The following is a 20,006-nucleotide window of genomic DNA, read 5'->3' on the forward strand; positions in this document are numbered from 1 at the left end:
GCACTTTGAGATAGTACTCAGACCCGTTTCTGTAACTGTGCTCCCGGCTGAAGTGTTTAATTAAACCAACAGTATCTATTTTGCCAAATGCCTCTTGTCTTTTGTTTTTTTCAAGGCAAATTCATATTCAAGCAAGACTAGATCACCTACATTCAGGGAAATATTAATCCTCAAATGTATATCTGGGTCTAATATTGAAATGAGGCACTCTTTCACACGGACATATTCTACGTTCCCTCTTCAGACTGGGGCTCCACCAGCCATCCGAGAGAATAATTGTGCAAGTCTGCCAGACTTGGCCTAATTGTACTGGATTTCACTGTGTTCATGGTATAACGCAGAGCCTACCCCATGCGTATGAGTGGGCCCAGCTATATCCACTCACCAGGTCACTACCCACAAAGAAGTGACAAGATACCAGTGAAATATAATAAAAGACACCCTGCAGTCTTGCACCCCAATGTAGCGGGCTTGTAAGTACGAGACTGGAGTCCCATTCTTACTTACATAGTCGTTAAGATGAGAACATTAAAAAAGAAATCAAGTCGGAAAAAATTGTGTAAAAACATGAGGAACAAAGGAAAAACACCCCACTGCAACATGAAACTAAAAAACAAAATAAAGCATATCATTATGCCCGCTCCATATTGTAAAATTAAAATGGTGTAAATCATATATAACAATATTTTAATATGCACTTCCAAATTAAATGAAATAGCAGTGCGATATCTGTAAGGAAGGAGTATCTGAATGGAGAATTCCCTTGCAGATACCAGAATGTCAATTTATTAGAGCCTATACCATAGCTCAGTGTTTTCGTGAACCGTGATCACTACTACGTGATAGGAAGGTGCAGTCTCAGTTTCAAAATTATATGCATACAAATTATTAAAGGCTAGCACAAGGTGATGAAATAGCAATCAGCAATACTACGAACAAACCCGATTAGTCAACGGTGGTCTCATTTGAACCGGAAGTACAGAAAAAAATGACTATGTGTGAATTTCAGGACCTTTTCATAGAACCAATGGCCACAAAATGATGACCTAATGCCAACCTGCAATTTATTTTGATAATGCAGTATGAGCATTAGTAATTATCTTAAATAATGTCTACAACTACTGTAGTTATACAGCCCTTTGACATAAAGTAACATCAAGCTAAACTCAAATATAATATTATCATCAGGGAAGGAACTGAATGAAATAAAAAAAAAGAAGGAACTATAGGAGACAAATGACCACAAAAAGCATTGCCAACATACAAATTACTTCCCTTTAATTTTCATAAGGTGTCATTTTGAATTCGCACTCAAGTTTCTAACTTTCAGAACTCAAAGCGGTCTCTCTACATACTTTGTAGCACAGGTAAATGAACATTTGATACGTTTAGAACTTAATTTAAAAAAGTAGAAATTTGTTGGTGTGTAAATCATTAAAAACAATAATCCCATTTCATGTTTAATAATCAAACTTTATAGAAGTGGACTTATTTTTATCTATGGAAAATGTTTTCTTAGTAGTCGGCTGGAATCCAAGGCCTATTCCACGGTTTTGCTTCAGATCTATTGCCTTCTCAAACTCGGAAAGCAGGTTCTGTTTCAAAGTCTCCTCTCCAGTCCGGCTGAGAGCCATGATTGGTTTTTCTGTTACTGCCGACGAGAGAGGTGTCAACGGGCTAGACTTCTTGAAGCCACCCATAAGTCTCAAGAATTTCATCTTCTGTTCTGGATTGTCAAAAGTAGCTGTCTGCCACTGGCCAACGTTCACACTCTGTTGGAAAAAGGGATATAATTAGAAAGACCTAATGCACAAACTCAACAGCAATAGAGGAATATTGGCCAAGAACGGGAGAAGATCAAATATCCTGCAATTAAACAAATGTGCACGGCCTTATCCAACACATTAACTACTGGCGAGCAATGTCATTGTGGGTGTTGTGCTATGGTATGTCGGAGGAAGGCTCTGGATAATATCAACAAAAACTATGACACAGCAAATCAGTCATGAGAATACACTGGAGCCTCTGGCACCCCAGCCAACTACCATGTTAGTAGGTGACACATGCTTCTCTCCTTAGACCATGTGAACAGTTGGGCCTCCGCCCGCATGCCAAACTGTCAAATCTATAAGTAGGTCTTAGACAGCAAAGGCATCTTGCATCGAATCCCCCTCCCATCCCACCCAAAGACAATTAAAAGAAAAAAACGTTCTGATCCCACCGGTTTATAGACAGGTTGGTAAATTAATCAACTAGGATGAACCGAAAACTGCCTAGACTCCGACAAGTTTTTCTAGAATGCAAGGAAAATGAGAAGAATACCATTTATATGCACCTGCAGGTTCAGTAGCCAATGAGAACCTTTCAGACCGTACCAACTTGACATTCTCCCAACTCGTTGGAGGTGAACCAGTGGATCTAACAGCAAAGGCGTGCAGCAACAGCAGATGTCATTGTGATTGGTACTTATATCCAAACATACCGAAAAAAGAATCACAAACCAAATGGTTCATATTCATTTTAAATTACTTGACTGGCTAAGCTGTCTAAGAAGGCTGAATGAAATCCTTACCAAATGTATCTTCTGGTTTCCAAATATGTTGTGCCTCATTTTGTGGCCACCTGCTGCACTGGTTTGCTTTTCATTTATATTTTTTTTACAACTATGCATGCTGCCTTTAGATGGTTTAATGTTTACTGGTTACCTTTTGACTTCTCTTGCATGTGCTTGGAATTTTTATTTTTTAAATGGCACCCAGCCAAGGTCAAACCTATTGATTTTGCCAATGCTTTTTAATCATTGTTAATGTTTGAAATTAATACTGTAGAGGAAAGACAAAGTGAAGGAAGTGTAACATAGCCTCCAGCATCAATATCAAATTTTCAGTCTTGTGGTTTTTGAGTGATTCCCTAATACGTTAAGTTACTGGCATTTGTTTTTTGCACAATCTGTCACTGTTATGGCATCTTAGTGCTTTCGGTAGTCTTGGTGACTTCACAAACATGAGGCAGGGATTCTGAAACACATTTTAAAGCGACCCCTTCCTTTACTAAGTCCTTTTCCTCATACACCATAGGGCTCCATTTCATGATTTCGGAGGCTTCCTAATAGGATTTGCCTCTCTAGGCCAAATCCTTTTTCTGAGCATTCAATTAAATTCAGTTGTATCTGTATTGCGCATAGCTACCCCAATGGGCCTCCCAGCGCTAGATGGCACACAAATATAAATGTAAATGTAAATGTAGGTGTACTTATATAGCGCAACCTGTCACCCAAAGGGCATCCTGGCGCTTGCTTAGGGAACCCGTCCTGGCATTCCCCTGTGAGAAGCCCCGGCAGGGTGTCCACAGGGTGAAAGCCAGGCATCACGCCGCGAGGGGCCGTAGTGGAGATTAAGCAAGCTATTGCCCAGAGTTGCAGAGTGAGACCCCGTGAGTCGAGTAGGCACCGGAGCGAGAATTGTCGAGGCCGTGGAATTTTGAGCCGAGACCCGCTGAGGCGGGGAATCGAACCCTGGTCCACGGTCGATCCCAGCTTCCGGGTCTGCCGCCTCTAACCACTGAGCCACACTTCTCCACAACTCTTCCACTCAATCAGAGCATTTCCTTAACCAGTTTAGAATAGGTGGGGCTTCAGCATTTCCCTAAAGCAAGCTTCTCTGGCTGATTTCTAAGGAAAGCGTGAAGAGCATTCCAGAGTTTAAGAGTAAGAAATGCAAAGGAACGGCCTCCACTTTTTGCTCTTTTGATCTTGGGCACCACCATGGGTCCTTAGTTGCTAGAGCGGCGGGCCCTTCCTGATGCATAAGGAATGAGCGCAGAGCGAATAATGGGTAGGCCTGTTTCCCCGTTAGGCACTGCAGGGAGCTTTAAACTGAATTATATTCTGAACTGGCAGCCAATGCAAGGCAACCATAGCTGGAGTGGCTAACTGATGGTTCGGAGCTTTTTGAAGGATTTTTGCAGCGGCATTTTGTACCACTTGGAGCCTTTGATACCGTATTTCGAGCTCCCAAGGTACAGCGAGTTGCCATAATCGAAGTGAGAATTTACTAGACTCTGCATCACTAATCTTCTAGTGGGAGCAGGTAACATCTTCAAGAATTTCCTTACGGATCGTATAATGCCAAAGCATGAGCCTGCCAGTTTCCTTACTTGAGTCTCCATTGTAAGCTTGTCATCAATCCAGACTCCCAAGCTTTTCGCTGCTTGAGCTCCAGCCACCCAGGACTGTTATTGCTTACTACTAGAACCTCTGTTTTCTCGCCATTGAGCTTTACCCTACTGCTAGTCATTCAATCTGTTGCATAAAAAGGACACTGAATGATAAGATGCCTTTGTTGATGAGGAGGCAGGTAGGAATGCATAGGACTCTTGAATAAATGTCAGGTGAAGAAAAAACATAACATCTCTACTTCAAGGAGGAGAAACTTAAAAATATCTATACATTGAACTGGGTTTCTGCAGCTTTAAACCCACTGTGTGTACTACATTGTATTGCGTGCAGGACTATGGTGCACATGTCTGTGCGTTCTCTGGTGTGGAAGTCACACTTCTTTGTTTTGGCCGGGTACAAGGTTGAGTAGTGGGGCTGACCGATGATTGATGTGTTGCATAGTATGGTTGGTTGTGCTTTAACCCCTTCCTTGCTGCCGTCGGCCATTGGCCGACGGCAGCACTACCTCCCCAGTGCTGCCGTCGGCCAATGGCCGACGCGGCCCCGCCCGTTTTGCGGAAGTGCTGCACTGCGGGAAAATCGGGGCTGCAGTAAACGGGTTAATGTCACTGTCATGCAACGTTTAGGCATAGTTTGATTTTGTAGTACTCATTGGTATGTCCCATTTTGATCATCTATGCAAGTGTGCCATACATTTCTAGGCTTTTTAGTTGTCCTGCGCTGTTGTCGTCCTTAGACAGAACCTATTTTTTTTTAGTACCACAAAATACTCTGCAGGCCAGAGGCCAGTAATGACACCTTCTTTGTGTTTTGTTATGCAAGATAAACTTTTGAATTAAGAGATTAACGAATGGATGTAAATAAACACTCTCCCCCCTGTGGCTGTATGAAAACCTGTATGATGGCATGGAGTTGGTCGAGTGAGAGTTCATGTTACATTTTGTAAAATACTTTGGGAGAAGCGTGAAACGTGGGCTGAAAAACTCCCTGTCAGTTTGTGCATGCACAATGTGGCCTATAAATTGCTCCAGCACTGGTCTTTGTAATACACACTTCCTGCTTTGCTAAACAACGGGTTGTAAGATGCTCTTTTGTAAAGTGTTGCTCTATGCTCATTCCTCTAGGTTGAGTGTGGGGTTAAAAGGATAAATCAGGATCGGAGAAGGGTTACTGTCATGCCTTGTAGTCCCAGTGGAGGTCAAATGTGGTTAATGGGCCCCTTGTGTTAAGTTGGAGGTCTGTGGTTCTCTCTATCTGAAAAGGAAGCGACGATTACATCTTGTAAACCTGTGTGTTTACCATTCCAGACCAGCTCATTCTAACAGGTATGATATAAGACTGAATGCTGTAGTAGCAACTGTTTGAGAAACAGCAGAGTGGACTTGGAGGATCTGCTATTCCTAGCGGGGTGTCCATAATAATAAAGAGACCCTGTTGAATATGCTGAATCTAGCTGAATGCTTCTTTACTATGAACCTCTAGAATTATAACCCTTCAAATGTGCTGGGATTAAGTTCCTTAGGTTCCTCTTGGATAAAAGGAGAGATTTAGCTACCACAAAAATGATGCAACTCAGGCTAAAGCATCTATGGCGTTTGAATTATAACAGAAAGAGCTTGAGCAAAAACCTTATTGCTGTGTATGCACTGCAGTTACAACCAGAGATACACACGACCACACTGAAAACTGCGCTTGCGTCCCTCCAGCAAGCACACGCAGTCCCAGCCCTCTTGTCTGATCTCATTAGTTGAAAGAGACCCTCTGGGGCCTTTCCACTCATGAAACAACCCTAGGCTTCAAGCTAAGAGAGTGTGTCCATTTTTAAATATAATGGCTTTAGGTATAGGTTTATAAAACGTCCATTTATGGACACTATTATGACACTTCTACACGAACTATCAAAAGGGGTCGTTTAGACGGCTAAGTACAAAAGAAGATAAAATGGGAAGTTTTCAGATTATATACCCCATTGGTACAGCTGGATGGACTGGACAGGGCAGGCAAATCAACATAGGTCATAGCAGTTTGTGTCTGGCCACGAGAGGGAGAGGGCAAACTCCGCCAGCATTACTTGAATGCTGCGTCCCATTGAGGATGGACTTAAGACACTAAGCGTTCTGCCTCTGCATTTGCTGTTAAGCATTTCAGTTGAAAGGATTGATAGGCTGTCCCAAATATTTCTCCGGTATAGGGCTAACACGAATGAGGTAGACTTTGTTACCTACTTTAGTATTAAGATAAAACTATTGGCCAATGAAAGCAGGGCACCGTATGGTTAATGGCAGATACAAAAAATTGTTGGAAATCTATAGACGGAAAGATATTTTCACCGGTATGGTATGTTGTACATACATTTGTTTATGAAAATGTAATGAGAAAACTCAATGAAAGTAACTAATTAATTACAATTCGTGCACGCTCCATGAAAATCCATTTTTAGGCCAGACTCTGGGGCAAGTTTGTTAAATGTCTGAGATGTAATAAATAACACATCTAGCTATGAACGAATATTCAGGGTCTCTAACAGGTTGTCTCTTTGAAAGTGGTCCAAATGTTGATGTAATTACAGCTCATTAAATCCTCGGTTTTAAGTCAATTTAGCAATTACTTTGCAAGCAGTATTACAGTAATCTTCTTTGGCTCGCTTTACGCAGCTGGATAACTAAAGTTATTGTTCCCCTGTCTTCTCTATCACAAAAATGCTGATATCGCCAAGTAATTTATTTTGAATTGCAAGCGAACATCATTTCTGCCTTATTTAACAGATGATTAAATAACTTCTTCTTCAAAATCTGAGAAGCTTCAATTTATTTTAATTTTGTTTCCTCGCCCTTTTAGAGTTCTCCTAGGTTCTTTGATGTTGGCAATAAGCAGGCACACATGCCTCATAAGGTTACTCATCTACTTACACTTCAAAGAGCCAATCATTGAGATAATTTTAGATGTTAATAAAGGGGTGCTGCTAAAGACCCACCCCCTCTTAAAGACAGTGATTACATCTGCTAAGACCAAAGCGCTATTGTTGAGAACAACGCCGGAACCAGACTGTATTGTAGATTGATGGACACGAATCAAGATGTCAGATACAGGGAAGCAAAACACTAAGGGGCACATGCATCAACCTATTTAGGTAGTGCAAACGGTGCGTATCAGTAAATTCGGCCGTTTGCGATTCCTAAACAGGTTTTTGGGATGCATCAAACATTTTTGGGAAAATCGCTATTTTTAGCGAATTCCAAAAATGCGTTTGCTTTTAAGGAATCGCAAATTTGCGATTCCTTAAAAGCAATGCATGATTGCTTTTAAAATTGCGAATTCGCAATTAGGGGGTGCAAATTACCACAAGGGTGAACCTCTTGGTAATTTGCGAAGAACTATTAAAATGCTCAAATTAGCATTTTAAACACTGTCATGTTACAGACACACATGTCCTTAGGACATGTGTGTGTGACACATGCCCTTTAAAATACATTTCAGGGGTGGGGTCCTTTGGACCCCCCCTTCACCCATGGAATGCATTAACATTTTGCGAATCGCTAATTGAAATTCGCAAAATGTCAGTGCTTTTCCATTGATTCCTAGAGGAATCAATGGGAATTGTGAAATCGCAAATTAGAATTCGCATAATATTTGCGATTCAGTAAAAATTGCGATTTTTACCAAATCGCAAAAATTATGCGAATAAATTGATGCATCCCGTTTTGCGATTCCTTATTTGCGATTCCCTAATTTTCGCAAATAAGGAATCGCAAAACCTTACATTGATGCATGTGGCCCTAAAACTGTTAAGAAAAAACTACACAGATTTTAGGAACATTTAGACTTGAAAATAGATTGAAGGGGCTTGTCCTTCACTGTCCTTCTGCATGCATGATCTCAATATGTTCACATTGCCAATATATCTTCAGACAAGGCAATCAATTTGTCTTTTTCATCTTTAAGAGGTAATCTGAAAGGGGATAAATTATACAGACTATTTGTTCAAACTAGGTCTCTGAGCAGAAAAGGGAACCCGGGGGATCGCGGAGGCTCCACGCGACAGAGGCAGGATGCTCAATCTAAAGAACTGTGGTACCATGAACAAGAACAGCATCACATGGTGACTGCACTTGACAGCATCCAACACCCTGCACCTGAACGATGCCATTAGGAAGCGTAATATGGTTGTGCGAGGGCACAGGCTGCGAAAACAAATAGGTTTACCCAACATGTAAAAAATCACTAAAACGTTAACAGGGCCTGAGGGGATGCAGGTCAGACATTTCCCTGGTGCCCAAAGGAAACTCAGTGAACCACAATAAACAGCTGTCTGCCCTAGTTCCTCAAGTTGGATATGCTAAAGCAGTGCACAGGTAAGTCCCAGTTGGCAGAATAATGAGGGTGGTGTGACTAAATATGGTATCTTGAATGTTCAAGTCAAAAGAATAAGTCACCAACCAAACAAACAGGATTCCATTGTTTCTTCTGAAGTTTTATAGAGCGCTGCACATGTTCTTTCACAGCCCAGGATGAGGTTTCCAGTGCTCTTCTGACTCTCACTTCAAATACTCTCTTCCCTATGCAAAGGCTTAGCATTCCACCATCACCCTAAACATCAGTAACGCTCATCTCTGCATACCTTAGCCACACACAAATGTGCACACACTGGACATGCACAAGCCTGCATTCTCTTTTCACAATGCCTAATAAAAAGTGGGCAATAGTGGTGTGCCCTTGGTCTTTCTTACTGTGGAAACACAAGGCTCTTCAAATGTTTTGGCGTTCAGTTCTTTAGATAGCAATTTAGATGCAGCTACCACATAAAATCGTAAATCTCAAAGCAATGCTAGTACCCATTCAAGAGAATAATACTATAGAAGAAATGAGACGAAAAGTGATTACTGAGATGATGGTACCTTGGGAAGGACACAATTCTCCTGTGGCTAGATCGAGGTGGTGTGTTCAAGAGAGGAGCTGGAACCTCTGTGCGTTTCCAAGCATCGATCTGTCTGCATTCAAAGTAACGCGGACAACCCATATTTAAGTGACCGCTCCAGGGCGAGCAGTGGCCTTTGCTCCCTATGTGACACCCTTCCACATAAGTAAGTGACAAAAAGCCTCAGTTAGGCTTGAGGATGTCCCTGGTGTCTAGGCTAGTGAGGGCAGTCGAGAGCATAAGGACAGTGAGGCAGCTGAATGCAACCTATTGGTCACCAACTGGACTGGAAATGTCTGCTGCACAGATATTTAACATGTGTTCATAGTGCGCCCCTGATGAGCATAACCAGATCGCTTACCCATGCTAGAGAACAAGACAACCTGTGCTATCCTCTTTCTATGAGCCTGGGTGCTAACAGATTAAAATGCAGCTTTTCTGAGGCATGGTTTGGTTTCATCAAGGAAATACCCAACTAATCAGATTTGCTGCTATACATGAAAGTGGTTCTTTAAATGCCATGTAAGTAATTATTCAATTTGTATATTTAACACTGGGTTTAACTTTGGAATAATTGTGTATACTTGGCTAGTCCAGGCCAAATTATTACCTCTTTTATAGTTTACAGCATCTTCTTTTGAAGGAGGTAATTCTCTATCTCATGGGAATTGATCATGCTATAGATTCACATGCTGTGTCCAATCACGCTCCGCCATCTAGTGTTGGGCTCCGAGTATTGCAGCTTACTACTCAAAATCAGTCATGTGAGTTGGCTGTACCCACAATAACAGGCACCCTGAGACCCACATTGCACTTTGGGACACAGGTTTTAATGTTCACATGGTATGGGGCTTCTGACAGGACCAGAAAAAACAGAGGACATTCAATAAGCAGATCACAGCAAGTATGGGAGAAGAAGGACTGCAACAGAACATTGATAAAAAAGATACTGAGTGCGGATGATGAGGACTGCCAGCCATATGTGTTCAACCAGTTTTCCTGTAGCAACATCAGAAGGAAAATCATGTGTTTGTCTCTGCTTTTTTGAATCAAGTATTGTTTTACTTATAAAAGGTGGATCCCACCCTTCGTGTGAAGAACTTCCTTAGATCACGCTTACGTCTTCTCCACCAATTTCATCAGAGTAAGGACATCATTTAGTATTCAGCTGAAAATAAAAGTCACTGATGGCCTCAGACCAATGCCCATGGTGTACAAACTCCAGCAGGAGGAAGCAATGGGTGTCATGGATCAAATGCACACGGGTAACTTCGGGAGGAAGCAATCATAAGTCTCTTCGAGATATGCCTTCAGCTCAGCGTCAATGCTGTGCTATTTCATGACAGTTTAAAGGCTGACACCCTGACATGCTGGCATCTGACTTGCATTGTCTCTGCCTGAAACTCAACTCAGCCTGCTAAACCGTGCCAAAATTTGAGATGCTAATCAATGGATACTCCCCGCATAAGTTGCTTTGCACATGACAGTCGTATTCACTAGAAACTGTTCTTGGACCGCTGGTCAATGGAGCTGTTTTAGCATCAGTGACGCGTAGTCTGGCCTCCGACATATGAACTCTATGGAACGGGAGGAGAGCTCATTTTGAGAGTATAAATATGCAGGGTGCTCGAACACCTGCGGCAAGTCCCCCCCTCTCAAATGAACCAAATGTCTAATTGCATTTCTCATATCTAATGACAGGGAATTAAAATTCATTCTGATCCCATTTGTGGTGGGCGGAATTATGGGCCATTCCCTTTGCCCCCAGAGAATCAACTCAATTATTCCGCAGCATGACCTCAAATGTGCAATCAGGAAGGAGGCGGGTCTGCCGAATGGTGCACGTGACAGGGCTGCAGATGACAGGTGGATGGTTCTAACAAGGCACATGGATCAGAAACAGTACTGTTTAATATGAATTTCACATTTATGAATACAACCTTTATTTTGCCAGATTCTCTGTCCACTTCATCTTGTAAAGCCTGTCTTCGGATCTAGATGGAAACAACACATGAAAGCACTGGTCTAAAACATACAGTCACAAACCATATTACAAATCTACTTCATGCTAACTCTTACAAGCAACCGTGTTTAATTTAATATAAGCCGAAACACATTTCTCAAGTCATCACAAGCCATTTTAAAATATCTTGGTTTCCGAGCTGATGGCACCACTGTGTTGGTTATGAAAATATACCACGTGAGAGGCTCTTTATAATTGCAAATATCTTAATCAATACAAATATTGTAAATATATTCGTTTAAATACTGTTGATGTTCATATGTTACTTAAATAACGTGGTTCTATAGTTTTTTTTATTCACTTGATATTATTTGAATGAATTTTCTGATAGATATATTGTACAAAAATGTATCTTAGCTTTTACAATAAATAATATATATGTTCAGATCTGCATTGAGTTTATTGCAGACTAAACACAAATGTAAAAAATTATACATATATGTTATATATTTAGACAAAATTGGAGTTAAACAAAACTTACTATGGCTTTTAAACAAACTTGCTTTTGCCCGTGTAGCCTTTATTATTGGTAATTGTTTATGGTATTAGATCTCTTTCGATACCGGGGAAATGCTTGAATTTTCTGTACAATTGCCAAACTTTTTCCTTCAGAGATGTGCTTTGGTAAACAGTTGAAGGCCTAGTATTTACCCCTTTGTTTTAGCAGAAACAGGTTTGGTAAAACATTCGACCGCCAGGGCACTGAAACGTTGTTCCAACGTGAAAAACAGTACGAATCTCTGAAACAACATTTCTAGAAACGGTACAGCATACTTTTCTTTGTTTCAACTCTTTACTGGACTTTCTGTTTGTTAGTACATAAAACAATAGAACAGATAGACACTCGCAGTACACGATGCAGCAGCACATACTTACCCGTATGATGGGAAAATACAACTATAATAGTCAGTGCCTACAATCATTCCTCTACCAGACCCGTACTTAACACATCTGAAAAATATCAGTATATTCGAGTAGAGAGCCATTTTTCGCTAACAGAATTGTGGGTATTAATTTGGCCCCTCCCCTATATATTTCCCATTTCTCTCAGACCCTGACATTTTTTTGTGGTAACCCCAAGCTTCCTATATCAGGAGCCCCAGGAAAAGACAGGTATTCATTCATCCACTTGTCCATCTCACTATACCAGGATTGGTGGGGTCAGTTTCCTCTGATTTTGGGTAAATGGTCTAGCATACTGATACCATTTGAAGGTGGTTCATATTAGAGAGAAATGGATTTTCCAAATGGGATATAAACAGATTGTTGTTAACTTGGTTTATTAAAGGTCAACGCAGGGGGAGGAGCCAAGATGGCGGTCGGAACGGACGTGTGGGCTCCCGGCTCCGCAACCCGCCTGCTTTCAGACTAAAATCCTGCTGTTTATTCTTGCCTGCACCGTCTTTCACCGAGGCCATGGACACACTGTGACTAATGGCGTTCTCCTGAGGTCTCTCCCGGCTGGATTTATTGGGAACTCGTGGCGTTTGCCGACCTCCGGCGCAGCCCCTGGGACCTGCCCCGATGTGCGCTGCCGGTCGCCGCTGGACTTGGTCGGTGAGACTGGCTGTGGCAGAGCCGATCTCTTTGGGAGTGTATTGACTACAGAACTGGGCTGAATGCTCTTAATTATTTGATGCGACCCTGATTGACGGCTGAGCGTTTATTTGAGGGACTGGAGCTGTGCAGGCGACACTTTCCTTTGTTCAGGGACGGGCAGCCGAAGCGGACTCCATCTTTGACCGTCTTCACCGCCGTGAACGCCCGCACCCACAGCGAGCGAGGAGGCTCTCGCTCCGCTCAGCCCCCAGTCTCTGAGCCGAGCTACCTTTAGTGGCCCTATCTGCTGCCTCACTTGGTGCTGTGGTCGCCCCCCCCCCCCCCCTCACTCCATTGTGGGTGGTCTGGACGGGTGGTAATGGCGCCTGCATATCGGAATGGAAACATTGTGGCTCCCCTGTTTTCCACTTCTGCCGCCCTGCCTGTCCCAGAGTTCGAGGCTGTTCTGAGGGCGCCACTGAGCAGCGCTGCTCGGCCAGTACTGCGAAGGGACCTGACTTATGGCGACATCCTGATGGCCCTCACGGATCTGAGGGCGGCATGGCTAGGGAACGCCCGAGAACTGGAGTGGAAGATCGATAATGCTACTTCTGGCGTGGAACAACTACGGCTGGAGAAATTAGTTACACCTACTGATACTGTCCAAGTTATCAATCTTTCTTCATTACCTTTGACACCTGACATGATTTCCCTACTAAGCAAAGGCCTTAACTTTAACCCCTATGCCACAGGTGATTTGTGTCAAACTAAAATTGATTTATTCAAATTCACACGTAACTTGAAACTTAAAAAACATTTTGTGGGATCACAACAGTCACAAAGACAGCCGACTCTTGTTCCAACTGTATTTGACGATGTACCTGTAACGATTAAAGATGTACAAGCAACACATCTGCTTCTTTCTTTGACGGACAGGGAAGACAGTCCTTTAGAAATGGAGCAGTTACTAGAAGAACTGGATATAGAAACAGACTACAATATTACTAGTGGTCTGAAATGTAAATCAAAATGGATACCAACACTATCAGGTTGTAACTCTATAGACAGCTTTCACAAACGTGTTCTAGAAGATCTAGATAAAACCAACACCAGAAACCTAGACAACAAATTCAAATACAAGGACAATCTGACTAGAGGTGAACGATCGGCCCTCTCCACTCTCAGTAAGAACTCCAACATCATTATCAGGGAGGCTGACAAAGGGGGGAATGTAGTGGTCATGGATTTAGTTGACTACAACAACGAGATCCATGGCCAATTGAGCGACCTCGCTTGCTACGAGTCACTCAACTACAACCCTACAGGTCCACTTACCAAGCTAATCAATGAACAACTGTTACATTGGAAACAATCAGGTCTTTTAGATGACAACGAATATCTATATCTCAAGGTCCACAGACCAACACATCCTTGGCTCTACACCCTTCCCGAGATCCACAAGGACCAACCATTCCCACCTGGCAGACCCATAGTGTCAGGGATTGGTGGTCCCACTGAAAGGGTCGCGGAATACGTAGACCTATTCTTGGGACCATTAGTGAAAAACCTTCCCTCGTACATACAGGATTCAAAACATATACTAAATATCATGGCTGACGTAGATTGGCAGAAGGACACCATACTGGTCACCATGGACGTGGTGTCCCTTTACACCAGCATCAACTTAGATCTAGGAATTGAAGCCATCACTAAGGTTCTCTCTAACAGACCGGCTTCACTATGGGCACACACAAACATGTTGATTCAAATGATGAAGATCATATTGGAGAACAACTTCTTCATGTTTGATCGCAAATGGTACAGACAAAAGAAAGGAGTAGCGATGGGCTCTAAGTTTTCACCCTCCTTTGCAAATCTCTTTATGGGAGCATTGGAGGCTGATCTCATATGGGGCACCAAAGGAACACAATACACTGACTCCATAGTGTTTTGGGGTCGATACATAGATGACTGCTTTCTCCTGTGGTCCGGGACAGAGGAACAGCTCAATTCCTTTTTCGATTTTCTCAACACCAACACCTGGGAAATCAGTTTCACCATGAAACACAGTCTGACTCACATAGAATTTTTAGACTTAGAATTTTATGTAAAAAACGAGCAGTTACACTCAAGACTTTACAGAAAACCTACTGCATGCAATTCTATTTTGCATGCTTCAAGTTTTCATCCCGAACATCAGATACGATCAATTCCCTATGGAGAATTCCTTAGGGCCAAACGCAACTGTAGTGAAGCCTGTGAACTTGACAACTGCATTACGAACATGAAGAAAAGGTTTCAGACCAGGGGCTATACCAAAACTTGCCTTAAAAAAGCAGAGTCGAAAACTAGAGCTACCACTAGACCTGATTGTCTAAAGACACGTACTGAGATGAAATCCACTGACAAACACGTCAGATTCATTGCTGAATATAATGCCCTAAACCAACAGACAAAAAAGAGTCTGAACAAACATTGGAAACTCTTACTAGAGGATCCCACACTGAGAGAATTCATCCCAGAGAGACCATCTATCACCTACAAGAAAGGTTTCACTTTGAGGAACAAACTAAGTCCTACCGTTCCCAACAATGCCGCAGCTCAGAACTGGCTTTCTACACGTGGCATTGGTTTCTATAGATGTGGATTCTGCTCTATGTGCATATGGGGTAAACACGGTACAAAAAACTTTACAGGACATGATGGTATGGTCTATCAGATTAAACACAACATCACTTGCCTCAGCAAGTTTGTAGTGTACGTCATTGAATGCCAATGTGGCAAGAAATATGTGGGTAGCACCATTAGAGCTCTCAAAGAGAGGGTAGCTGAACACATGAGAGCTATACAAAAGAGGGACCCCAGATACCCAGTAGCCCTTCATGTGGCAGAATGTCAACCCAATGAAGATGACATCAAAGTACGTGTCTTTGGAATCGATCTAATTCCCCTCAACATTAGGGGGGGCAACCGCGAACTGACGCTCAGGCGTAGGGAGGCCACGTGGATCATGCGCTTACGTAGCGTAGAACACGGGCTTAACTATGATTCTGAGCTCCAGTATTTCCTTGGAGACTAATAATGTACCGGGGGGATCCTTGGTGCACACAGGATGACATACAGCACAAACACCCGGAGCCCTAGAGTGAGGTTAACAAAGGACTACGTGAAGGTTTTCCCACTCTTTAGGGGCCAAATGTATTCTACTACTATGCTTGTACATGTAAAGTAATCTTGAAAAAATGTACCGTTTAACATGGGCAAAAAAAGTCTCTTTTTCAACTATGTTATGTAATTTTGAGTATTAGGAGTGATGGCGCTGACATCTTTTACTATGTCGTTAACTTACTGTTCATATGCATATCCATAGTCCTGTATACGCAATATTTTAAGGACTGTAATTATGTACTAGTATAGATGGACAGGATGTCTCACTATTTCTTTCACTTTGGCGCACAATCTACAATTCTTTGCACTCCCAATACACATGCACAATACATCTAAACCAATCCGGCCGCACCCAGGCCTTGCCCTGCATGTTTTTAACGTCACATTTACTCTTTAATTTCTATTTGCGTTTTAAGGATTACTCTCACGGAAGTAAAAATGACAATAGTGTTTTTTGGTCGCCTTGCGACTCATTAACGTTGCTGACTATACAACATCATGCATCTAATCAAAATGAGCAGTTAGTAGGAATTTACTCATTACTTGCATTCTAGTAGCATGCATTCATTCCTTTTTCACCAGTTCCCTTCTTTTGGCGACCATTAAATTATAGGACGATTATCATTTTTTTACACATAGACTCAACACGCCCACCCTTTTCGCCAAAAGTTTCTCCCTTTCCAAAATGGCGCGGCGTTTTTACTTTCAGTGAATTACTTTTTCTATTTCGCTCTTTCTCTTCATAATCCCTCCTCCCCCGGGGTCACGTGTCCGTACACGAGAGACGACCGCCGGGAACTGCAAGAGGAGGGATTGCCTAGAGCGGGTAAGTTTCGTTTTCCTTACCGCATACTGAAACACCGCGCACCGGCGTCTTATACTCTAAGCGTTGGGTGCGCTACGATATACGCGTTCACACAAGAAAACGTTTCTCATCGTAGAATCTGCTTTTCTTGACAGAACACCACCGCTAAAGAAACGTACCCGTTTCTTCTTTTGGCGCCATTCAAGAATCCCCTCCCGGCTTTTCTGTTTACACCATAGCAACAAACAGGTAACCCTGCACATTCCTGTCAGTAAATTTTATTTTTATTCCTGTAGAGCATTTTGGCAAACGGTAAATCCAACCCATAAGAACTAGCAAACCTGCTTTTAATAATCCAATAGCACTTTGTAATATTAACTTGTGTCTCACTCATTTCCCCTTTCTGCTCATGCATAGTGCTATTTCGTTTTATGAAAATTACCAAAGGAAAAAGAAAGTCACTGTCCATAAACTACTACAGAATACGGTACCACACAGCACCTGCTGTAATACAAGCGTATAGAAAACCCATTGGTAAGGGATAGTTTGTTGTTTTTTCCACCGTTGCCCTAACTCTACAGAGTTATAAATACAATTCTCTCCTTCAGAAGCCTTCCTAAAAATCCCTTCTTCTTTTCCCTCCTTTTCCTCTTTGCACTCTAGTTTGATTTTGAGCAATCAGAGGTCCAGACTTACTCCATCCATTCTTTGGAATTAGAGTGGAAGGTAATGGCTGTTATCCATTGCACAATAGATAATGCATGATGTATGCCTTCTGGATCTTTATCACATATAGGCACCCGTATCATCACCACTTCATGAGGCCACACATACACCTCTTGACGCAATATATTAAATAGAATGTTTTGACATCTCACTTTTTTCACCCACCATCACTATAGATGCCCTCGATAATATAGGACCACTGTGTACGAGTGACACATGACCACACATGGGTCTTCTTTAATTTCCTTCTCACTCACTACGTACACGCTAGCACAATTGATTAATCACTTGCTCTACCATGCAAGTGTTATCACCATTGTTTCACCAACCATGTGCGACATCCACGCACGTCACAAACTGCATGTTGGTTGCACAAGTGTCACCATATGCAGTATTTAGCTGAATATGTTTGGTCAGTAAAATGCATACACTATTTTGTATTACTAGCCCTGAAGAGTCGTGTGACTCAACCGCACACGACGAAACACGTGTCGGCGTTTGTATCATTTCCAAGTCTGGAGAAAATTAAACATCTTGCAGAGACAAGAAGAATCACATCAAAGAACCTGCTTCTGCGTTTCCTTTTTGAACTTTTGGTCATTGTACCTTGTTTTATGAACATAAATGTAGTTGCGAGAGCCTAGCTATGTATCATTGTTTTGTCTTTTGACTTACCTAGACGGTTAAGGGTGTTTATCCGTCTGCTCTTTACGCACTACATAAACAACTATCTTGTATCTCACACACTTTGTAACGTAGCAACCCAGGCAGCGCGCCCATCTAGTCCTTTTGTCTAAAAAACCCCCACGTCTCATAACTACGGCTGGCTGATCCCCTGCTGCCCCTCACTGCTCCCGGGGTGGATACAGTGTTGCAGCGTGAGGATCCGGAGGGCTGCTCTATCCCTGGCTACAGTGTTGAGTGTTTACTAATTGACGATGCTACTGTTACAGAGTCTCCCTCCACTCCGACAACTGAGACTTTGCCTTTACAATTGCTGTCATCGTCCTTTCTACATTATCGGAGTGTATGCCATCCTGGGACAAAAGGAGAATCCGTCACTTTGGACGCTGCACTGGTGGGAGCCCGGGGACACTCCCCTCTTCTTCCCCTGCTTCTCTTATGTCGAGAGCGGCCATCTTGCTCCTTTGTCCGGTCTGAAGTGCGCTCACAGCAGCGGCTGTGCCTGGTGAGATTTCGACGTTCAGGACAGGGCTGATGACTCTTCCCTCGCTGGTTCTGATTGATTGCCTGGTTGTGACATTGGACTGCCACACTTGTATTGATCACGTATTATACGCAATTGTCACCCATTTCAGATTGTGATTCCTGTTCTGCGTGTTGGCCTCCTCTCTATCTCAAGCCGCAATTGTTGTGCTTGCTTAGTTCTGTTTCTTTTGTATGGGGTGACTGTTTATGCGGGCTGGTGGTTCAGGAGCGAATGTTATGATTGATGGTTATGGACCTTGTACCTGTTCAGTTGAGGGGATCCGGACTGGAACGCTAATTTGATAAGTATAAGATTTCTTCTTGTGATATCCCTCCTCGTTGGTGGCTGCCCGCTGGCGCTGTTGCTATTTGTCTTGCCCGTGGATCACATGTGGGGTGAGACTTTCCTCGATTATTTTACCCAAGGTAGGGCGACATGGGGAGCAGCGCTCTGGATCGCTATCGTTACATCTGACTGGTGGTGTCCATTTTGTGTTATGGGACCTTCTGTTACTTTCCTTTGATGTGCGGCCATGTTGGTTCTTTGTCCTGGTGGGGGCGGGCCTTCTTCATGTGCTTCTTTTCTGGGTCTGTCTGAGGTCGGGTCGAGGCTAGGTTCTCCTTGGATTGTCGGTTGCTGGGCGGGTGGGACCGGGATTGGACGTTGTACATTCTTGTTTAAGTCGCACAAGTTATAATGTCTTTCCCTAGCGCTTTTGTACTAATAACTGGTTTTCAATGACTGTAAATTGTATGGGGACTGTGTTTCTGACTGGGGTACTGGGAATGGCTCGGTTGGCTCCTCCTCCCGCTTCACTTGTGGGGTTTTTTGAGGGTTGTAGATTAGGATGGCCTTTTCTCACTCTCTATATTTCATGGTAACGTTTTTATTACTTTTCTTCTTTTTTCTTTCTTCTTCCTTTGCTTGAACTATATTTCGGGTTCTTTATGGGGCGACAGGCACATTGTCGGGGGGGGTAGGCCGTAGCCTCCGCGTTGGTGCAGGGTGGGGGGGTAGATTTTAATTTCTGTATTTGGTTTCTATGGGCCTTTTCTCTTCTTTTCCTGCGCTTTCTTATACTGTTTTCCTTTCTGGGTCTGTGATAGAGGATGGTTGGGAGTGGGTGGCACTGGGAGCGGCACGAGTTTGGCTTCTGCTGTCCGCTTTGTTTTTCCTATTGTCCTGTCGCTTTGACGAAGAGCTCTACGTAATTGATATTATTTCTATTGTTGCCTACTCATGTGGACTTAATGTACGGACTCGGATATCCTTTATACCTATCCTTTATTGCCTTTATTTCATTTAAAACTTAAAAATTTGACCTCACTGATCCTTCTTCCTGGCGGCATGCCCTTTCCAGTGTAACTGTTATTAATAGTTGTTGTATCACTTGATGCCGTCGGAAGGCTGTAATGTTGACACCTGTGCTCATAAGTGTTGTGG

At 42.8% G+C, this 20,006-nt stretch overlaps 1 protein-coding gene across 2 annotated transcripts in view; it reads right to left on the reverse strand.

Annotated features, from left to right (window-relative positions):
* Positions 1–1,257: 1,257 nt before the first annotated feature.
* KNOP1 (lysine rich nucleolar protein 1) overlaps positions 1,258–20,006 on the reverse strand; it is a 102,725-nt gene continuing 83,976 nt past the window's right edge. Inside the window, exons 4-5 of one of the 2 annotated variants that reach the window (XM_086940787.1) lie at positions 11,033–11,086; positions 1,258–1,772 (exon numbers count right to left, since the gene is read on the reverse strand). In XM_086940787.1, coding sequence (XP_086796913.1) covers positions 1,461–1,772; positions 11,033–11,086 — 366 coding nt within the window. In that variant the 3' untranslated portion in view covers positions 1,258–1,460. The remainder of the gene's footprint in view (positions 1,773–11,032; positions 11,087–20,006) is intronic. The other variant, XM_086940788.1, reaches the window with a different exon arrangement.

Source organism: Lissotriton vulgaris, chromosome 10, assembly GCF_964263255.1.
Source record: "Lissotriton vulgaris chromosome 10, aLisVul1.2, whole genome shotgun sequence".
Taxonomy (NCBI): domain Eukaryota; kingdom Metazoa; phylum Chordata; class Amphibia; order Caudata; family Salamandridae; genus Lissotriton; species Lissotriton vulgaris.